The sequence below is a fragment of the Fundulus heteroclitus genome, chromosome 14, assembly GCF_011125445.2.
Source record: "Fundulus heteroclitus isolate FHET01 chromosome 14, MU-UCD_Fhet_4.1, whole genome shotgun sequence".
NCBI lineage: Eukaryota > Metazoa > Chordata > Actinopteri > Cyprinodontiformes > Fundulidae > Fundulus > Fundulus heteroclitus.
Window position 1 is genome coordinate 4,811,380 of NC_046374.1, and position 22,498 is coordinate 4,833,877.

General features: G+C 40.2%; 1 protein-coding gene across 1 annotated transcript; it reads right to left on the reverse strand.

The window, feature by feature from the left end:
* Window positions 1-1,414: 1,414 nt before the first annotated feature.
* LOC110366732 lies at window positions 1,415-19,160 on the reverse strand. Its single transcript, XM_036146113.1, has 7 exons — window positions 19,000-19,160; window positions 15,692-15,813; window positions 15,490-15,600; window positions 10,640-10,693; window positions 8,067-8,228; window positions 7,764-7,886; window positions 1,415-3,263 (listed from the first exon to the last, which is right to left on the reverse strand). The coding sequence occupies exons 1-7, from the start codon at window positions 19,004-19,006 to the stop codon at window positions 3,216-3,218; spliced, it is 627 nt and encodes a 208-aa protein (XP_036002006.1). The 5' UTR covers window positions 19,007-19,160; the 3' UTR covers window positions 1,415-3,215.
* Window positions 19,161-22,498: the final 3,338 nt, after the last annotated feature.

The window sequence follows — 22,498 nt, forward strand, 5'->3', positions numbered from 1 at the left end:
TCCACACTGTCCTCCCCAATGCCCAGACCTAAACCCTTTTAAAACGAAAAGTGGAACATTTTTGGACCATGCTTAAAAGCCAGGAAACCAACAAGTAGACTAACAAACTCTACTGCGTCTATCAAGTTCCAGGGTTGGCAGAATTAGGCCAAAGCACAGAAAGATGTGCCAGAGTTTCAGATTCCTGAGAAGCATTTATCCAAGTATTTGTTGGAGTCTAAGTCAAAATTTGATCCCGTACTTCTAATTCTGAGCCCGTGTGGAACATAAATATAAATATAAACATAAATTTTAACTTGTGAACAAGTACGTGGTTTTAAAAACCACTGGCGTTGTTCCATTATCAATCTACTACGACAAAAAAATAGTTCAATCAATGATCTGATATTTAGTCTGAGTATGAGTGGATGCAAACCTTAGACCAGAATGAGAAATGAGACTAGGTGACTAAAGAATCTTCAAGAATAACTGGGAACTGTGAGTAGGTTTATATTACCAGCCCATTCAGAAGAGCATTAAACCTGCATTCCACAGTGTCCTGGTCTGCTCAGAGGAATCCACTATCTGCAGGAGTGTTTCACTTGGATATTTTAAAGATGCTTGTAAGGGTCTGAATGAGCTAACTGAAAACAATGTGCATATAGATAAGGGCACAGTGTCTTAACAGCATGAAGAGGTGGAAGAAAAGAAAAGTCCAGGTCCTGATTAAATGGGTTATTTTATTCACATGAAATAGGAAAAACATCATGAGGAAACAACAGAATACAGAAGCAACATACCCCCAAATAGGTTAGAAAGAGGGTTTGGGCCAAAAAAGTAAATGTTATTGTCAAGCATGGATTTCAATTTCATAGGAAATTTATGGGCTGAGCTGAAAAAATGTGCGAGTCTGACAGCTTCTGTGTGAGTCTGGCAGCTTCTGGAAAAGGTGACTATGAGTTCTTTGTGATGCCGATGGCAAAGCCTCCTGACACTGTGGATCAGCTTCTCATGCTTCTCTGCTGAACGCTCTGCCATGAATGTCCGTCCGTCCGTTGTCTTCCGCTTATCCGGGGTCGGGTCGCGGGGGTAGCAGCTTCAGTAGGGAGGCCCAGACGTCCCTCTCCCCGGCCACTTGGGCCAGCTCCTCAGGAGGAATCCCAAGGCGTTCCCAGGCCAGCCGGGAGACATAGTCCCTCCAGCGTGTCCTGGGTCTTCCCCTGGGCCTCCTCCCGGTGGGACGTGCCCGGAACACCTCTCCAGGGAGGCGTCCAGGAGGCATCCTGGCCAGATGCCCGAGCCACCTCAACTGGCTCCTCTCGACGTGGAGGAGCAGCGGCTCTACTCTGAGTCCTCCCCGGATGACTGAGCTCCTCACCCTATCTCTAAGGGAGAGCCCAGACACACTACGGAGAAAACTCATTCTGCCATGAATGAAAAGAGCAAAATATCCAGAGAAATTTTGGAGATGATCTGCATGATGGAGCGGCATGTTTTAAGGCAAACATGACAGGAAAGTTGCTGAAAGATCATAAAATTGGCATTTTGGCACAGCTACCATGAAAAGAAGGAAGGAAGAATGAATACATCAAGAATCAACCATGATCAGTCAGGGTTTGAACCAGAACACAATATTCCTTGTGCCAGTTGCAGAAGATGTTACTCCATCCTTTACATGCGGACTTAAGGTAAGCAACTAAAGTTTACATCTTTACCAGCTAATAAATGCATACAAAAACATCTGATAAAGTGAGACATGTAAAAATGACGACTTTAGCTAACAGTGTATAATGTAAAAAAAGTGGATTATATACATTTAATCAACTGAAAGCTAACAATGTATGATATATAAAAAATGTACTAAATACACATTTAATCCTTCAAATAACTCAAAATGTGAATAAGAATAGATTATTCTTTTTCTGCCACCCGTTATCTTACTTTCCATATAACCACAGAACAGAGTGGGTTTACAAGCCTGGGGATTGAGTAGCAGGGCAGGGTCTGGGAATAATTCTCGCAACCGGAGTTGCAACCCCTATGTTGAAGACCTCTTCTCTAAAGGTGCCCCTCAGGGTTGCATTTTATCTCCATTGTTGTTTGTTCTTTACAGAAATATGTGAAGAACAATGTGTCATCGTGTCCCTGTTGAACAGTGACACCCTGACTGGCCACGGCCCTGTCCTACAGGATTCTTTGGTCCTTAACGTGTAAAAAAAAAACAAATGAATGTGCGTAGACTTTCGTAAGGCTTATGCCCCTCTCCTTGCTGTTGTTATAGATGGAAAGCTAGTGGAAGGGTGCAAGAATACCTGCAAGAAGTGCAAGAAGTACCTGGGCACAACGATGGGCAATAAACTGACATTAGGGTCCCAGGCTGATGCAGTTTTCAGAAAAGTCCACCAAATGAGGCCCCTTTTCCAAAAATTAAAGAGCTTGAACCTTGATTATGTCTTTATGAAAATGTTTTACAGATGCTTTATTGAATCCATGCTCCCTTTATCCTATCTTTGCTGGTTTGGTTTGCTGAATCTAAAAAAACATAACCGCTTACAAAGTATTATCAAGAATGGAAACATCATTAAGATTCAATTCAAGTTCAGATTAGTAACCAAAATACAAAAAATCTTGGAGGACCCCAACATCTCCTACGCACAGAATTTAAGCCCCTCCCTTCAGGTAGGAGGTCTGCCGTACCAACGTGTAGAACAAATAGCCTAAATAACTTTTTTATCCTTAAAGGAATTGGCTTTTCAAACAAACTGCAGATATAAATGTCCTGACTTAAAGTCGCTATCAAACTGCATTTTAACTTCAGTGTTGGCTTATAATGTATTTATTTAAGTTTCCTGTTACCTTCCTGTCTTGTCAATTGTGTACTTGCTTGCGTGATGGTTGCTACTACCACCTGTTACAAACTAATTTCCCTTTCGAGGACCTAATAAAGTAAGTCTAAAGTCTAAAAATCTTACCACTAATGAGCTAGTTGCATTCCATCTGATTACTTTAAAACAACTTTGATGTTAAAATGAAGCTGCAAACTTTCTATAATATTGTACATTGAAAACAGCTAAGGAGAGCAATGAGAGGTGTATGTGGGGAATAACTAAACAATATATTCATTTACATAATGTATTTGACATAAAACAAAATACTAAAAAATATTGTTGGTATAAAAAGGTGGATTTCTTGAGCTTTAACTTGTTAGTAATTGTTTAGGGCTGCACATATTCCAGTCAGTCTTCTCTTTGCTGGACAGGTGGTGAGTGGATGGTAATCACTGGCTGTGAAGGCAAAAATAAAGAAATAATGTAAGGAAAAGAATGATGGAGTCTCACAATAATATTGTTAGCTCATATGTTATTTTGATTTCAGAAAACTCCAATATACTATGCATTGAAAATGTTTTTAATCCATCCATCCATCCATCCATCCATCCATCCATCCATCCATCCATCCATCCATCCATCCATCCATCCATCCATCCATTTTCTGACCCACTTTTTAATATGCATTGAAATATTTTACATTTAGTCACTTTAAAACCACACATTTCAATGACTATTTTGTCTGCGGTATACATTTTTATATGGCCCTCCCTGTCAGCTTCACATCTAGAGAATGGAATTTTCCCCAATGTTTCTTCGTCTGTGAGATGTTTAAAGGGGGGCATATTGTTTGATACCCCAAACTTGCTTCTTCCTGACATGTCAGCTCAGCTGAATTGAGTAAGTACTATTAAAATGATAATATAATTGAGATTATATCACTTTTAAAAACTCAGTTTTTAAGAGTGATTTAAAAATCAGTTTTTTTTAGCCAGTGTTGTTTTTATGGTATGATTTTATTGTTTTATTGCAATGTCATAAGATATGAAAAAGTTCAAGCGGTATGTCTATTGAAAGGATGGTGTAAATATCTGCAAATGTTGACCCTGCAGTATAAGCGTTGTTTTAAAGGAGTCTTCTTCTTCGTTTCTCAGCTTTTCCCTTTCAGGGGTCACCAAAGTGACTCATCTATCTCCATTTAATCCTATGTTCTACCTCCACTCTCACTCCAAATACCTTCATGTCCTCTTTCACTTCAACCATAAATCTCCTCTTTGGGCTTCCCCTAGGCTCCTGCCTTAGGATCCTAGGATCCTGAGGCAGTTCCAGCCTCAGCATCTTTCTACCAGTGTATTCTCTAGCTTTCCTCTGCACATGCTCAAACCATCTCAGTCTAGCGTCTCTGGCTTTGTCTCCAAAACATCTAACATGAGCAGTCCCTGTGATGTATGCATTCCTAATCCTATCAATCCTTGTCACTTCCCAAGAGAACCTCAACATCTTCATCTTTGCTACTCTCCTGTTTGCCTCCTGTCTCTTCCTCAGTGCCACGGCCTCTAAACCAGACAACATGGCTGGTCTTACCACTGTCTAGAACAGTTTTTCTTTCATTCCCCCTGAAACGCTTTTATCACACAACACACCTGACACTTTTCTCCACCTGTTCCAACCTGCTTGGACACATTTCTTTACATCTTCACACTCCCTGTTGCTTTGGACTGATTGACCTAAGTACTTAAAATCCTTCCCTTTATCTCTGCTCCATCTAATCCCACTACCCACTTGTGTCCCCACACACATGTCTTGCTAAAGCTAATCTTCATTCCTTTCATACCAGGGCAAACCTCCAACTCTCCAACAGTTTCCTGTTCTCACCGGAGATCACAATGTCATCTGCAAACATCATAGCCCGTGTAGATTCCTGTTTAAATTCCCCTGTCAACCTGTTATCATCATAGCAACAAGAAAGAGCTTAGACCAGACTCTTGTTGCAGTCCCACTACCACCTTGAACTACTCTGTACTGCACCACTTATGACTTATCAACTTTATTCCTCTGTAGTTGCCACAACCAAGGCACACTTTTGTTTCTTTTGTACATCAGCCACCTTGAGAAGATTATTAGCTGCTTTAAAAATGTGTCTTACCATATGCTGATGATATTCAATTGTACTGCTCCTTTAATGACTTAAAGTTAAACAAGTTAGATTGCCTATTAAATTGTATTACTTGTATTAAGGACTGGCTTACAAATAACTCTCTTTCCACTGAACTCTAGTAAGACTGAAACTCTGATCATAGCCCCAGAACAGAAAGTTTCTGTGATCCAGGGAACACCTTGGTTCCCTGGGCTCCTCACCCCAGCCCAGTCTGAGAAACCTTGGTGTTCCTTTTGACCAGTCGATGTCCCTGGATTCCCATTCAAAACCTTTAGTTAAAAATAGCTTTTATCACTTGAGAAATATCTCTAAATTGAGGGCAATCATTGGACCCGGAGATGATTATTCATGCTTTTATTTTCTCTTGTTTAGATTATTGTAACTCTCTTTTTATTGGTTTTAACTAATCAGTAGTCACTCGTTTCCAGTTGGTCCAGAACGCTGCAGCAAGGCTTTTACCAGGAATAAACAAAAGGCTCACATCACACTTGTTTTATCCTCTTTAAACTGGCTACCTGTCAAATTTAGAATTGATTTTAAAATTGTGGTTTTGACTTTTAGAGCTTTTAATGGACAGGTCCCCCAACATATCTCAGACCTTTAACCCCTCACTCTCCGGTCCTCAGGCCAAAACCTTCTGAAGGTCCCTAAGACCCAGTTTAAAACTCGAGGAGACCCGTCCTTTCAAGCTGTAGCCTCCAGACTGTGGAATGCCCTGCCCCTCTGTGTGGCCGACTCTTTAAAAAGCAGCTGAAGATTATTTTATTTAAACAAGCGCTTACTTAAATGTACATATTTTTGATGTTATCCTTGTAAGCTATTCTTGAGTTATTTCTATTTGGTATATATTACACACTGTAAAGCAATTTTTATCCGTGAAATGTACAATATAAATAAAGTTTACTTACTTACAATTCTACACATCTCCCTTGTTCTTGAAAATTGGTACCAGCACACATCTCCTATCCTCAGGCATGTTGTTGCTCTCTAAGATCTCATTGAACAGTCTACATGACACTTCCATACCTCCACAGGTATATTATGAGGACCAACAGCCTTTCCACTGTTCATCCTTTTCAATACCTGTTACTTCATCCATATTAATCTTTGTTACTTCCTGATCCACAATATTTACTTTTTCTGCTCTTTGTTCTCTCTTATTTTCCTCATTCATCAACTCTTCAAAGTACTCCCTCCATCTTCCTATCACAATTGTTGCACCAATCAGTACATTTCCACCTGATTTCTTAACTGTCCTAACCTGAACATCCTTTCCATCTCTCTCTCTACCTATTCAATCTGTATAAATCCTTCTCATTACTGTCCAACCTGTCATACAAGCATGGTATGTACTGTATTATATTTATATGAGCTTAGTTACCGCTGCCTTCCCTTTGAGCTGCATCTTTCTTTACTACTGGCAACTCTCTTCAGCCTTCACAGTATCCCACTTTTTTTGCTGATCTCTTTTTAAGATCACACTCCTTTACATCCTTGTTCCACCACCAGATCTCCTTGTCAACCTTCCTTTTAGAAGCAATTACTCTCCAAGCTATCTCCCTGATAGTGTTAGCTGCAGTAGTCCAGTCATCTAGGAGCACCCAGATCCTGTCTTACCTCCTACCAGGAAACCACACAACTTTCTTCTGTTTTCCGCTTCCACGACTTTGTCCTCTGTTCTGCCTTTGTCCTCTTCATTTTCCTCACCATCAGAGTCATTCGGCACACCACCATTCTGTCCTGTCCGGTAACACTCACTAACCACTCAGTCACTGAGTTCCTTTCTCCTCTAACACACACCCCATCTATGGAGCATAACCACTAACAACATTGAACATCACACCTTCAATTTCTAGCTTCAGACTGATCACCTTATCAAATACTATGGGCAGATACTATACTATGACCATACTAGGACAGAAAGAGGCTGAATAAGCTGGTGAGGAAGGCCACTTCTATCCTAGGCTGCACTCTGGACTCTGTGGAGGAAGTGGCTGAGAGGAGGGTGTTGTCCAAGCTCACGTCCATCATGGACAACACCTTCCACCCCCTGCACCAGACTGTAGAGGAGCTGAGCAGCTCCTTTAGTGACAGACTTAGACATCCTGTCTGTAAAAAGGAGCGCTACCGCAGGTCATTCATCCCTGCCGCTATCAGACTATACAATGCTGCACTATAACTGTAAAAACTAATGTGCAATAACTACTGTGCAATTCTGTTTAATACACTGTGCAATAACCTGTGAAATAATCCTGTAAAGAAGTGACTGCTGCTGTTATTTATCTCACTACCTCACTGTTGCTCTTTACCTGGTACCACTTTAAGGTACAACGTCAGTACATATGTATATAAGTCACTGTGCATGTACAGAAGTCATCCTAAATCTCTGCTTTATTTCCTTTTCATATTTTTTATTTTTATTCTTTTGTCTTCTTTGATCCACTGTATATACGTGGACATACTATATAAACCTTATGCACCTTTTCCTCCTTTTGGCACCTTCTTTTTATTATTGATTATTGAGCCAATGTGTGACAAGTGAATTTCTCCACTGTGAGATCAATAAAACATATCTTATCTATTTAACATCCAGAACATTCCTGTAAAACCCCTCCTTCAAGATAACTCCTACACAACTTTTCTGCCCATCTGCATCATGATAGAACAACTTGAGTTGTGTTTTTTTTTCTGTCTGTCTGCCTTTCTTTCTATGTGAGTGGTAATGGAAAACATAAAGAATCTCTACCTTGGAGAATATTCATCTTTTGCTTATCAAGTCAGCTGGTTTTTGAACTCACCATTTTGGGAGCTGGCGCACAACAGTTGACCACCTTGCAGCAGTAGGCAGCCAGAGTGGCAGAGATGGCCAGCAGAGTAGCCTGGATAAGTGCTCCTCCACCAAAAAAGTGGTTTTGGATGGTCTGAAAGTTGGATAAAATAGTTAATATTGAGTTGCATAATTGAGCTAAAATATCAATTATGCTTATATAATAAACAATATTATTTAGCTTACAACTTGTATTCTTTAGTTCCATAAACTTTACTTCTCATTAGATTAGAACATGAGGGTGCAGTTCTTATAAAAAGGGTTCAGTCTTTACCTCAATCTGACGACAGATTTCCTCATGAGTTAATGTACTGTTGTGGTCATAAGAGGAATACCAGCATCTGTAGGACAGTGCTCCCATTTGTACGAAGATGAGGATTACGTTTAGTACTGATGCGGCACATGAAACGATCTGCATTCCCAAACAGGCTCTGAGCTGTCACAAAGAAAAGTATCCCTTTACAATGAAAAAATACAATCACTTTGAACATATGAACATATTAAATACCAAAGAGAAGGACCCCCAATGTTAAAACTAAAGATTGCTAAGAGTAAGTTTCACTTCTCTTTTTCCTTGACAGCTGGTTGCTGGAAGCCATGTCAGCTAGTTTTTTTGTTAAAAGCAATCTGAACAGTTTTGCATCCTGTTCCCATGATCTCAAGTTGCACAAGACTTAACTGCTGTACATTTGTAATCCTGTTTACTACCAGTCCTGCCAGTTTAAGAAATCGGTTTATCAACTTTTGCATTTGTGACAAGAAACATATTTTCTGAGTTCAATGCAAGGCAGCATCTTGGATCTACAGATAATTAGGCCCAAGCAGCAAAGCATTGCGTAGCCCAATTGTATCTGAAGGAATTTGTCCCTACTATTATTATTATAAAACTTTACCCCAAATTGTCCCCTGCGGGACATAGCAGGACTTTAGTGTAATTAAAAATGGGCGAGGCCATAAAGTTTTCCACTTTGGATCAAAGGGTGATTTTTGGTCGTTAGTCTTTTTAGACATTACATGTTTTGAGCTACTGACAAACTTGCTCAGTATACAGTTAAAGCTTAGGAGATTAAAAGTTATTAACATCTTGAGGTTTTGAAAAAGTTCAGGGGGCGTGGCCAACCCATGAGCTTTACCTACTTTCCAAAAAGAAGAAAAATAACATTGTAACTTTCACATAGAAAGGCTGATTTCAACTAAACTTAGAATGATTGATCTCTCTCAGGTGGCAAACGATACTGTGGTCACATGCTGAAATCATCAAAGCTATGCCCACTGAGAACAGGAAATCTTTGTTTTTGCTTTTATGTTTGTTTTGCTTGGAAATTTTCTCCTCTGACCTTCTTGACATAATCAAGATGAAACCGTGTATGAGGACACTTAACAACTTGACATAGTCACAGGCAGTTTTCATATGGTTGTGGTGCCACGGCAAAGTGTAATGTCACGCTGGGACTATATGTTTGGCTCTAATTTCCAGTTTTCATCTGAGCAGCACCAAATTCAATCCCTGAAAGATATGTATCTAAATATTTGTTGAGCATGGCCTAGTTTCTACACAGTGCAACCTAGTAGCACTAAAAGAACCCGTCCCCAAGCCAAGTTTTGTCTGAAGAATATGAAATTTGGTACACCCATGTAGCTTCTCAGAACCTACAAAAAATAATTTTGGAACGATGGTCCAAACTCCACAGGAAGTTGACTATTTTGGATCAAATCCGCTATTTTGTCTCTTTGTCTCATGACATATCTGAGCAAACAGCTCCTAGAGCTTTTGATTTACAGACTTGAAAATGACTTAGTATACTCTCAAAGCATTGAAGATCAAAAGTTATTAAAGCTTTTTGCTGCATAAAAGCATGTGCGCGGGGCCTAGCATCAAAATCTGACTTCTCGCTATAAAAGACTGTAATAACTTCAAAACACAAACTTACAGCAGCATCAAACTTTCTGTCCAATTCAGTCCAACTTTATTTATAATGCACTTTAAACACACAGATATCAAAGTGCTGTACAACACATAAACGCAAATATACATGAACATCATTAAATTCAGTAAATTTCTGTGTGTAATCTCACATCAACCCTCATACGTTTATTTGATGACATCACTTTAGCCCTGCCCACTTTGAAAAGGCAGTTATCAGTTTCACTCGTAGATGTCCTCATTACACTCACAAGTTTCAAGCAGTGTTATTCCTGCAGAACAAGTTAGCGCTGAATCCTGGTCTGAACATTTATTCTTGGTTGGATAGTATGGCTACTGCGGAGCAGCAAAGTTCCATAGCTCGCTGTTTGCTCAATGACACGCATGGTCTGATTCGTCAGCGATGCTTTGCTCCCATGGTCAGGACACAGGCCTAGCAGCACTTTGCTCCTCAATGCTGCTTGCAGCTTTAATTATTATTACCATTACAATAGTATTACTTTAATTACAATATAGCATTGCTATACTATTGTAATTTGAATGTTTACTATTATTTTTCTACCGCGACAAGAGGTGCCAGTTTGGGGGCCTTAAAATATTCAATAACTCACCAAACCTGACATAAAATTGTCCCCTGTGTGAAATTTTGGTATGGATGGATGGATCTATAGCTGAGGGATAATCTTTAGTAAACTATAAGAGGTTGTATGCTTATTTTTCTAATAAACACTTGGCTTTGCTTTTAGGAGGGAAATTGTTAAAAACGTAATGAAAAATGTGATTCATATGAAAGGAATTTTAAAGAGGAGATAAGAAGTGTGATTGAAGTTGTTGACATTAATGGTAATAAGAACAGGCTGATAATTCCCTACAGTAATTATGTTTAACCATGCTGTCTCTCTTCTTTGCAGTGGGTGACTTACTTTTGGAAGATGGAGGTTCTTTGCTGCGACTGCCACATTTCCAGCTATTAGTATCTGAAATGACAAACCATCATGATCTGGACCACATTTGGAAGTTTACCACCATAACCATCAACAGATCAGTCAGCACAGGACATTCAGGGAACTATCACATTCTTTGGTTACAGCAGTCTTATTGTTGGAAACAGTGTACATTATTTTGAGCATACTACAATTTTCTAGTTGAGATGGAATTCAGGACATTCTCTTTTGAATATATTTTTGTTTAATATAATGTTACAGTTGGTATGATGTTAGTTTCCCAGAAAGCTGTATTTAGTTTAGTCTGCCAAACATATTGTTTATGTCTAAACAATACAATTTTACACTCTTTCCAAAGAACATTAATCCAGAGGTTCTGCCACATCATGAAAACCATTTTCAACTTTGTTTGGGGAGGGTAAAAACATAGACTCAGCAATGGTTTGTATTTTATGTGCAAAAACAGGCAGCAGTTAATGTGCAACACTTACATAAAGGGCAAAAAACACTGAACATGGGTGTTGTAGTGTGTTGAGGATAGAGTCAAGTAGCTGTTTTGAGAAATGTTTATTCACAGATCTACTGTAAATATGAGTTACTCAGGGGCTAAGCTAATTGCTTAAAAACTCTATGTCAGGATTATGCAGGCAGTGCTGTGCAGATTTCTGCCAGCGCTGCCTGCTCTCTTTCTCTCCCTCTCTCCACAGGTTATCATATTTGACAGGTGGGCGGAGCGCACACCTGCTGCTCCTTCAGCGGCTCCGTGCTGGAGCATAAAAGCAGTGCTCAGACAGCTGGAGGATGCCGGAGTGTTTACCTTGTGTGGTACACCTCAGTGGCCACCGTCTCGTGACAGCGTACCTTTTTCCTAGCACTAATTCCTGTTTCCTGTCTCTCTCAGGTTGCCTTACGCTCTGGATCATCTCAAGTCAAGCTTCTGTGCTCACACTGTTCTGGATTCAGTTCCGGAACCTTCCTCATGCTTCCTTAGTGTTACCAAGCCGGGCTGAGAACTCCACCACATTCCCCTGGTTCCTCCAGCTGCTCAATGAACACTGCTTCCTGCTTCGGCGCTGCTCGCACCCTGCCTTAGCTCCATCTGCCTGCTCACCTGTCACTCAGTCATCTGATTCCATCGTAGGGGAGAGTTCAGCTGAATCCGTCTTACTGCTCCACTCCCCCCGGCTAGGTTACCCAAACCCAGCGGTAGGCACACCTCTGAATACTTGCAGATTCGATCTAACCTGCTGTCCTTTATCCACAGAGTTATTGGTCCTGGTTTCTCGTCGCTGTCAGATGCTCGCTTAGCGAGCATACTTTCGTCTCTGTTCCTCTGTTCCATAATAAACATCTTAAACTGCTTTCTGCCTCCTGACTGTGTTCTGCATGTGGACCAAACACCTTAAAACCGTGACACTCTATTTAAACCAAGAAATAATTAAACCACTCATCCTCTTTAACTGTTTAAAAGAAATGATGCCATAAAGACAAGATGAAGTCCTTATGCTGTTTGTATGAATGGTTCAGGCCAAATTGCATTTGTGCATAACATATGTTATAAATTGTTGTGAAAATGTTATCAGATGCGAGCTCTATAATAATTTAAAACATAGGCCTGTAATAATATATATATATTTTTTCTTAGCATTATCTGTAATTCTACGTGGATTCAGCGAGTTTCTTCCTCGGGTTTGATCCGTTGTGAGAGAGGAGAGGACAGCCTCTCCTACCTTTCTGTGAGCAGGTCTGCTGGTGGTTCCTAGAGTCTCTAAAAGTAGAATGGGAGGCAAATCCTTTAGTTATCAGGCTCCTCTCCTGTGGAACCAACTCCCAGATTTGGTCCGTGAGGCAGACACCCTGTCTACTTTTAAGACTAGTTTTAAAACCTTCCCTTTTGACAAAGCTTAGAGTGGCTCATGTTACCCTGAGCTACCTGTGTAGTTATGCTGCTATAGACTTAGGCTGCTGTAGGACACCAGGGCCTATTTCTTTCAGCTTTTAACTTTTTGTTTTCAGTCATGTTTTTTTCTTCATAGTAGGTACACCTGGTCTGGTGTTCTGTTAGCTGTGACATCATCCAGGGAAGACAGATCACCCGCAATTACCATCTAATGTAGAACAGATTACTGGATCAATGTGTGGTTCTGTGCTTTTTTGTCTCTCTTGTTGTGTCTCTCCTCTGTCTTCTGTAACCCCAGTCGGTCGAGGCAGATGACCGTTCATACTGAGCCTGGTTCTGCTGGAGGTTTTCCTTCCCGTTAATGGGGAGTTTTTCTTTACACTGTTGATTCATGCTTGCTCAGTATGAGGGATTGCAGCAAAGCCATGGACAATGCAGACGACTCTCCCTGTGGCTCTATGCTTCTTCAGGAGGAGTGAATGCTGCTTGTCAAGACTTGATGCAATCTACTGGGTTTCCTTAGATAGGATTTTTTTTATCCATCTGTATAATCTGATCCAATCTGTATAATCTGATTGAAATTTGACTTTGGAAAGTGCCTTGAGATGGCATGTTTCATGAATTGGCGCTATATAAATAAAATTTAATTTAACTAAATTGAATGTCCATCTCTTGGTAGGTCCATCCTCTCGTCGTGTTGAGATTATGAATTGAACAGAATTTTGGGAGATGTTCAAGGCTGGAAGATGGTCTTAATACTCAACCATACTGTAAACTAAACCAGAACTTTCTTCCTGACCTTTCTGCAAGGTTCCTCTGTTGTCAAGATGCCGGTTATACACTAATGTTCTCTAACAAACCTCTCAGGCCTTTATGGAACAGAGGGAGTTTACCAAAATTTAATTACACAAAGAACTCCATTTACTAGCTATATGAACTGGGTAGGTAACTAGTCTGACAATATTTTATTTAGGGGTATTAGAGTAAAGGTAGTTGAATTTAAATGTACAGCACACTTTTTAAAAAACAAAAACAAAGAAGAAGTTTTTGGTTGTAATATGTTAAAATGTTAAAGGTTTAGGGGGCATGATTACGTTTGTTTGGCATTGTAATTATTGTTCATCGTCATTTAAAATCTTGTGTTATTATCTGAATGATATCAAACCCAAGATCACTGTTTTCAATCTAAACGGCTGAAAACGGTATATTTTTTAATTAGCATATCTATCAGTAGACAGACAACGTGCTAACAAAATGTTATGCTGTACTTTAGCATTTAATACCTTTGGACTGAAAACACTATTTGTGCAGCTGCTTTAATAACACTCATAAACATACATCCGTGTAACAAATGTTTTTTATGCAGCTATCATGCCTTTATTTGGGAGGTTTCTAGTGTGGTGCAAATTAAAATGTCCAACTCCAGATGCATTTAAAAAAAACTATCAGTAAAAAGAAGATTTGGATAAGCCTCCAGTATTTGTCAAGAATAGAATTTATAATTCTCTTTCTCACATATAAAGCCCTTAATAATCAAGCTCCATCATATATCAGAGCTCTGATTACCCCGTATGTTCTTAACAGAGCACTTCGCTCTCAGACTGCAGGTCTGCTGGTGGTTCCTAGAGTCTCTAAAAGTAGAATGGGAGGCAGATCCTTTAGCTATCAGGCTCCTCTCCTGTGGAACCAATTCCCAGTTTTGGTCCGTGAGGCAGACACCCCGTCTACTTTTAAGAATAATCTTAAAACTTTCCTTCTTGACAAAGCTTATAGTTAGAGTGGCTCAGGTTACCCTGAGCTACCTCTATAGTTATGCTGCTATAGGCTTAGGCTACTGGAGGACATCAGGGTCTATTTCTTTCACTCTGCTGTGGTCTCCTAATGTTCTCCAATTTTGCATTGTTTGCTGTTTTTTAAACTTTTAACTTTATGTTCTCTTTGTCATTTTCACGTGTCAGCTGCATGAGGCTGTGTATAATTGAGTAGTATAATTCAAAAGATTTTTTAATGTCTCTTAGAGAATGGTATGTTTTTTCATCTGTTGGATTTTTAATTTTCTGTATAAATCTATGAGTTTGTTGTTTACGTACTCTCCAGGCAAGAAATTTGGTGGTTCCTAGAGTCTCTAAAAGTAGAATGGGAGGCAGATCCTTTAGCTATCAGGCTCCTCTCCTGTGGAACCAACTCCCAGTTTTGGTCTGTGAGGCAGACACCTTGTTTACTTTTAAGACTAGGCTTAAAACGTTCCTTATAGTTAGAGTGGCTCATGTTACCCTGAGCTACCTCTATAGTTATGCTGCTATAGGCTTAGGCTGCTGGAGGACATCAGGGTCTATTTCTTTCACTCTGCTGAGGTCTCCTAATGTTCTCCAATTTTGCATTGTTTGCTGTTTTTTAAACTTTTAACTTTATGTTCTCTTTGTCATTTTTTTTCTTCATAGTAGGTACATCTGGTCTGGCGTTTTGTTAGCTGTGACACCATCCAGGGAGGCAGATAATCTTCCATTACCGTATAATGTAGAAAGGATTCCTGGATCAATGTGTGCTTCTGTGCTTTTGTGTTTCTGCTCTGTCTTCTCTAACCCCCAGTGTTCAAACTGAGCCTCGTTCTGCTGGAGGTTTTCCTCCCTGTTAAAGGGGAGTTTTCCTTTCCACTGTTGCTTCATGCATGCTCTGTGTGAGGGATTGCTGCAAAACCATGGACAATACAGGCGACTGTCCACTGTGGCTCTACGCTCTTTCATGAGAAGTGAATGCTGCTTGTCAAAACCTGATGCATACTGCTGGGTTTCCTTAGATATGAAACTTTTTGACTAATCTGTCTGGATTATTTTATTTAATTTGACTTTGTAAACTGCCTTGAGATAACATGTTGTGAAATGGCACTATATAAATTAAACTGCATTGTACTGTTCTGTTGGGCACTTACCAGCAGAGAGGAGATTAACAGCGGTATGTTTAATTCAGAAATTCCCAGATGTTTAGCCTGAAACACACCGATGCCGATGATGTTATACACACTCAGGCAGATCTGAGTTATCTATGAAACAAAGAGAAAATCATATGGATTAGGGCTGAAAAATAAGCGGGATGCAGAGGTTTAAACATACATACACCATCACACAGCATACCCCGAGAGCTTTAGGCTCAGCTTCCAAATATTTCTCCTTCCTCTTGGCATTTCTCTGAAACGTGACTGCAACCAATGGGCTCTGAGCTGGGCTCGCGCTTTCCTCCACAGCTACTTCCTCATCTGTAAACAGTGGTTTATGCAAATATGAGGTACTTTTACTTATGTCATTGAGTAATGCAGTAGAATTATGATGAGTCTTATTCAGTTCCATTTTATTAATCTATGTTACACCACTTAGGAACACGTAGGCGTGGGAAGAGTTTGGAGAGGCCATGGAGAAAGACTTCTGTACCGCTTCGAGGTGATTCTGGTCCGCCATCCGGCGTCTCAGGAGGGGGAAGCAGTGCTGTACCAGCACTGTATTTAGGGGTGGGGGGGGGGGGGGGTGCTGCTGACCTCGACTCGGGACGTCGTGTGTTGGTGGGCAGAATACTTCTAAGACCTCCTCAATCCCACCAACATGTCTTCCATTGAGGAAGCAGAGCCTGAGGACTCTGGGTCGGTTCTCTCATCTCTGGTGCTGAGATCACCGAGGTGGTTAAAAAGCTCCTCGGTGGCAAGGCCACGGTTGTGGATGAGATTCGCCCTGAGTACCCTACGGCTCTGGATGTTGTGGGGCTGTGTTGGTTAACGCGGCTCTGCAGCATTGCGTGGACATCGGGGGCAGATAGTTGGATAGTCTGTCGGATAGTCAAATTTCAGATTCAGGAAGAGCAGTGTGGTTTTCGTCCTGTTCGTGGAACACTGGATCAGGTCTACAACCTCAGCAGGATCCTGGAGGGGGCATGGGAGTTTAACCAGTCTACATGTGCTTTGTGGATCTGGAGAAGGCACTTGACCTTTCTACTAACACTGCTTTCTTTCCACTCATTTTGAGCCCTCCACATTTCAACCAACATTTAAGCTGTTCTAAGCTGCTTTTCTCGATTGAAGCAGGTTGAAATTAAGGCCCTGGGACGTGGTCATCTTCCAAAATGATTAGTATTGCGGTTTTTGCCATTGTAATTTACACTCTTCCTATCCGACCAGCCGGGAAACCGGGCGGTCTCAGGGTAAATGTGATGTAATTTGAGAAATGCCCCATTCAACCAATTATATCAACACCTGAAGGCAACATGCTAGGCTATTACAGCTAGAGGGGGGTGAGTCACTGAGTCAAAGATTTGTAGACTGCAGAGACTGCTGTGGTCACAGTCGCTAGTGCTGCATGGAAATTAAGACTTTTTTCCAATAAAATACAAAACGTGACAACGGAGCCAACGAGAGCGAGCAGCTAGCAGTGCCTTTGACTTCTGTTTGAGACGTATGCACTGAAGTCAACACTGGAGTAAACATTCATGCTGGGAGAGTTAGCTATGGCAGCTAGGGGGCAAAAGGAGCAGAACCTGGCAGTAACTGAGCCAAATGGAGGAAACTTAGGTTACTTGCAGGCAGAAGAGAAACACTGCTATGTTTTCTGATCCTTGTGCTCTCTAGCTGCTGTGGTTGCTTCTACTAGTATGAATGTTTACTTCAATAAGTATTCAGCCTGACATCAGTGCTTATGTTTATCACAGTGCATATAATTGACTTTTGAGTCACTATAACAGTGTTGCCAAATCTGACTGACAGTTTCCAACCCAAACATAATGTAAAACCCACCCAAATAATAATAATAATAATAAGAATAAGAATACAGCCCAGATCTCAACCTCTCATGTTAAAAGTGTAGAACTATATAAAGAACATGCCATTGGCACAAAACTGCACTGAAGCAAAGAAAAAAAAGAAGTTGCACATACAGGCTCCCCTCAAATGTGCTACCAGGCAACCAAATAGTACACACAAGATCACTTTAACAATTATGTTATATCAACTGGATTTTTTTTTTTACCAATAGCTTCCCATGTTGAGTTGTAAATCTAACTTAATATAAAATTATTTTCTCTCATGGAGCATAACTTGCTTTCATCTTTGCAGCATCAAGCAAGTTTTTCCTTCATACTTTTGCCAAGCTGGTCCACAGTCCACTCATCTCTTGACTTTTTTTAGACTTCCCTTCCCTCCCTTTCCCCCAGAAACCCTGAGTAAACTGCAACTGCTACAAAAGACAGCAGCTTGAATCATTACATCGTCACATAAATCCAAAGAAAACTTTGACCACCACTACTTTCATTCATGCCATCGGTGGCCAGTTTGAGATATTCTTCCAAAAGTCAAAATGATGGAGCACCGACAAGCCTCAAACTGGCAGATGCCTGCTTTGCAAAGACCCGTTCTGATTGGCTAAAGTCCCACTCTGCCTGGTTTCATTTGGTGGAGAGCAACTTCAGTTTAAAACCTTGACTAAAAAGTCTAAACGGAACCAAGTGGATCTATTTTTTGCTCTCATTTTCCAAATAACGAAAATCAGTCGCAGCGACGGAGAACTTTAACCCATGGCATAGAGCAATCTAACATTTCTCTTTCTCATACAGCCATGAAACATTTTTAAGTGATCAGTAGAACTCAACCCCCTTTTGGGGCATTTACATTGACCAGTACAATTTCATGGTGACACTTGATTAACCAGAGACTATTATTAATAATGTGAGAATGAACCGATTCAAATGAATTATTTAAGTTATATAGCCCCAATTCACAACACATGTCACCTCAAAGCATTTCACAAAGTTAAATTCAATCATATCATCCAAACATTCTACACATTTGAAAAATAAATTAACTAATGAGTTTAAGTAGATGACGTTTTCTTAAAATGCAAAAGTTTTTACTTTTCTGCCACACAGTGACAATTATTATGATGTATTTTGTTATTAATTCTTTCTAAAAACACGCCATATGTTGTAAAGAGCTTCCCAAATGTTTTATTATTCATAAGCTATTTTTCCAGCACAATGTGTTCAAAAGAAGCGCGCCCAATCTGGCAACACTGACTACTATTGTTTTTTTCCGCCGTAGATTTCGGGATTTTACTGAGATAATTATTTATTTTTTTCTTAGCACGATAGGAGTGGTCACAGAGCCACTGTTCAGGCCTGAGGCATAAGAAATATATATATCTTTTTTTTTCTTTTTGGAAAAGTGTACCCTCCCCTTAAGAAACAGTGCATTTTCGGTCAGGCCTGATATTATGCAGACAACATGGACCGTTATCTGAATCAGGGAACAGTTCATAACAACACAAACAGCTCCCAGACACCAGGCAGCAGCGGAAACTGACCCCAGTATCTCCGTTACTCCAATCTAAGGCAACAGGAAAGAAACTTCCGAGTTGTTTCCCGTCACTAACCTGGAACTAAAGCGACTGAAGATTTGCCTTCTTACCTGCCATGACCACAGGGCGCCTTCGTCTTCTCCCCTGCCTAGTGAGAAAAGCTGATGTTGTTTTCTTGCGCCGAGCTTTCAGACAAAAGTTTTGCAATCCTTGGCTGTCTTGCAGTTTTTATCCCCGCCCCCCGACAGAGGAAGAGAGTCCATTCAGGGGACTTCTGCTTTCTGATAATTCGGATTTCTCGGTTTCCCTGGAACGGCAACTGGACGCTGGGAAGAGCGAGTCAACTCCGTCTCATTTTTAAACAACTAGACATGGAAATAGACATGCTTTACTTTTGTTAAAAAGTGAAAAAGAAGCGTCAATATGTTATTGTTCAGTTCGTGGGTTAAAACAGAAAAATAAAAAACACAACTGTTCTCCCGTGATCGTTTCAACATACCAAGACTAACATGATGAGAGTCACGTCCGTTTAAATTCTATTCACATTTATGCTCATTATTACACCTTCTCAACAAGTAAACGGCTCTGTGATCATTTCCAGATTTCTGACGAAAATACAATTTCTTCTGATTGTTGCTCACCTCCGGGAATTCTCTCTGCTGCTACAAAAACTCCACCTTCCTGTGTCCATTCCAGCTGTCTGCTTTATTCTGGTAAAATATGTTTTGTTTCTAGATAGACCACATGATTGGGTCAAATGAAACAGATCCCAAATGTACAAATCATCACGAAATAAAGTCAAATCCTTTTTTAAAGAACGGAGAATTGCTTTTTTTATTTTATTTTATTTTATTAAAGAGTACCACTCATGCAGAGTGCCTCAAGGCTCCATGCTTTGCCTCTTCCTCTTTCTTTTGAGTTATGACAAAACCAGTCTTTAGCCTTATTTTTTTAGACAGACACAAAAAAGGAAAATTATTGCTCTAGAAATACATTTCTCAAAAGTTTATGTTGTTTGGGTGTGTAGTGGATATTAATAATTATCAATTAAGTGAGCACACAACTCATTAAAACAAATGATGCATCCTTTGTTTGTAAGTTATTTAATTCAAAGGCATGAGCATTTGAATGTCTCTGTCCCCCAACGCAGTCAGGAAACAGAGCGAAGATAATAAGAAACTTTTATACATTCTGGGTTAACAAAGAAAGTGGGAGTAATCTTCAGAGGAGTGCAGCCACTGGTACGAGCCAGTTCCTATCTAACTCAACTCTTCTCTGTGTCCTTGGCTAAAGAAACACAACAGTAAATCTGTAAGCATGTGAGCTTCTGTCACACGAGAAAGCTATGCAGGGACATCCAGATTAGATATGATCAGAGTTACATCAATGACATTTTCCACAACAGGCACATTGATGTCTCTAACATCTGGCTGTGTATGTTTTTCTGTCACTTTAGTGAAATAGCATGGGTTTAAACAGACAAACAGTTAAAGTGCTTCTGGAACTTGGATATGTTTGTGCAACAATGCGACAATGATGTCCAAAACGGGAGATTTTATTTAGAAATAAGAGTTTCTCAACAGTTTTTGTTTTTTAATAGATTCTTTAAGAAACACCAGGTTTTTTTTGTTTGTTTTTTTGCTTTTTTATTAAGAAAATGCAATTAAGATATGTGCAACTTCTAATGCTTCTGCTGGTGCTGACATTATCATCTCCTCCTGAAGGCTTTGCTCCAACATAGTAGTAATAATCATAATAGTAATATTATAATAAAAACATATTTAAAATACAAATGTTTGGAGCATGTTATTATATATTAGTAATATGAAAATATTTGCTCAAGAAAAAAAATTGACATCTCTCCAGTCTCCCCTCCATGAGCCAAATATGTAACTGAGTAGTTGAAAAAGGACCGCACAGCATTTGTGTTCAGGGCCCCCAAATGGCTAGCACCACCCCTGATCTGACCGAGGCGTTTGTGCAACAAGAGGTTCCCTGTTGAACCTACTAATGCCAGCTGAGTCTGACCTTTGTTGTATAGTGACAGACTGTTCACTTATGATTCAACTCTGCTGCAGTTCAGGTCCTCTTTGAGCCTCTTGGAGCCAGGTAAACATCACAGCTGTCGTCATTTACCTCCACTTTTCCTCTTTCGTGTGAAGCGCCTACATGCACTTGAACATGAGTGCGCAGACATGAGGATCAGGTACACACTCGTCATGATGCAGGAGGTGTAAGGCTGGAGAGTGCATCACAGGGCAGCTAAGTGAGCCATGCTATGGACAGTGAGAATCTGGCCTCCCCTCAGTAGGTCAGTGTTAATGGTTGCCTTGTGTCCCGCTGCCTTGTGTCACAAGCATTTCCGGCCGCGGTATACTGCGCCGAGTCATTCGTAAACAAAACGTGGAGGAGACTGAGAAAATTCGCCCGGCTCCATCACATTTTAGTCAGATGTTTGGACGCATTTTGGCTTTAAAAACAAAGAAGGTACAAAATTGAATTGATATAACGCACGCAATTTGCAAACACTGTTACATCGTAATGAAATACTGTGGAAACACAACAAACTTAAAGGCACACATGCAAAGGCGCCTTACAGAAAAATAAGAGCCGCCAGCGCCGCAAGCACTGATTTAACAAACAACATTTGATTGCAGGCTAGCCCCAACATCTACAGGCGCAAACATTTGAATGTTTTCATGTCATTGGTTTAAAGGACCACTGAGGCCATGTAAACGGCACTGATTATCCTTATTTTGTTATTTTAAGTTTTATAAATCCTAAGCACTTTTTTTCAGTGTCCACTCCAGTAATAGTTTGTTGCCTTGGTATTGCGTATAAAAACAAATAATATTTGTTTTCATGGCAATACCTCCAAAAGTCGTTTCAATAAATACAGCCATGTATGAATTCAGTTTCTTTCAGTTATGTATCAGTTGAAGACACTATCCAGATCATACACAGCCAGTCAACCACTGGTAATGGCTGTATTTTTTTCTAACAGTATTGAGTGAAAATATCGTGATGCATTGTGATTGAATCGCATCGTGGCATATGAATCGTGATTCGAATCGAATCATAACTTCTTTGGCAATACCCACCCCTATTTCTATGTTAACAAAGGAATGTAAAAAAGTTTAGTGTGCCCTTTTCCTCTCGCTCTGTTTCCTGACTGTGTTGGGAGACAGAGACATTCAAACACTCATGCCTTTGAATTAAATAACTTACAAACAAAGATGCATCTTTTGTTTTCACGAGTTTTGTTCTCCCTTAATTGATAATTAATAATATCCACTACACTAGTAAGGGACATTGTGAGTTTCCTATGCTGAATTGGCTGTGAGAGGAAGCATACAGGCTCTTTTTCCTACCTCTTTCCCTACTGACCGCACTATTTGGACAACACGTATCATGGTGACTGCTACTGCATCCCACAATGCAATGCATCCCTGGCAACAAGGTCTTTTGTTGGTTTAACCTTGCACTGTACACCTATTTCAGACTTCTCATTAGACCTCATACTTTAACAATACGGCTTAGTCTGCAATGTTTTGCTGAAAATGTACACCTGTTTCTCAGATCGGGAAAGAGTCGACATTAAAGTTACCA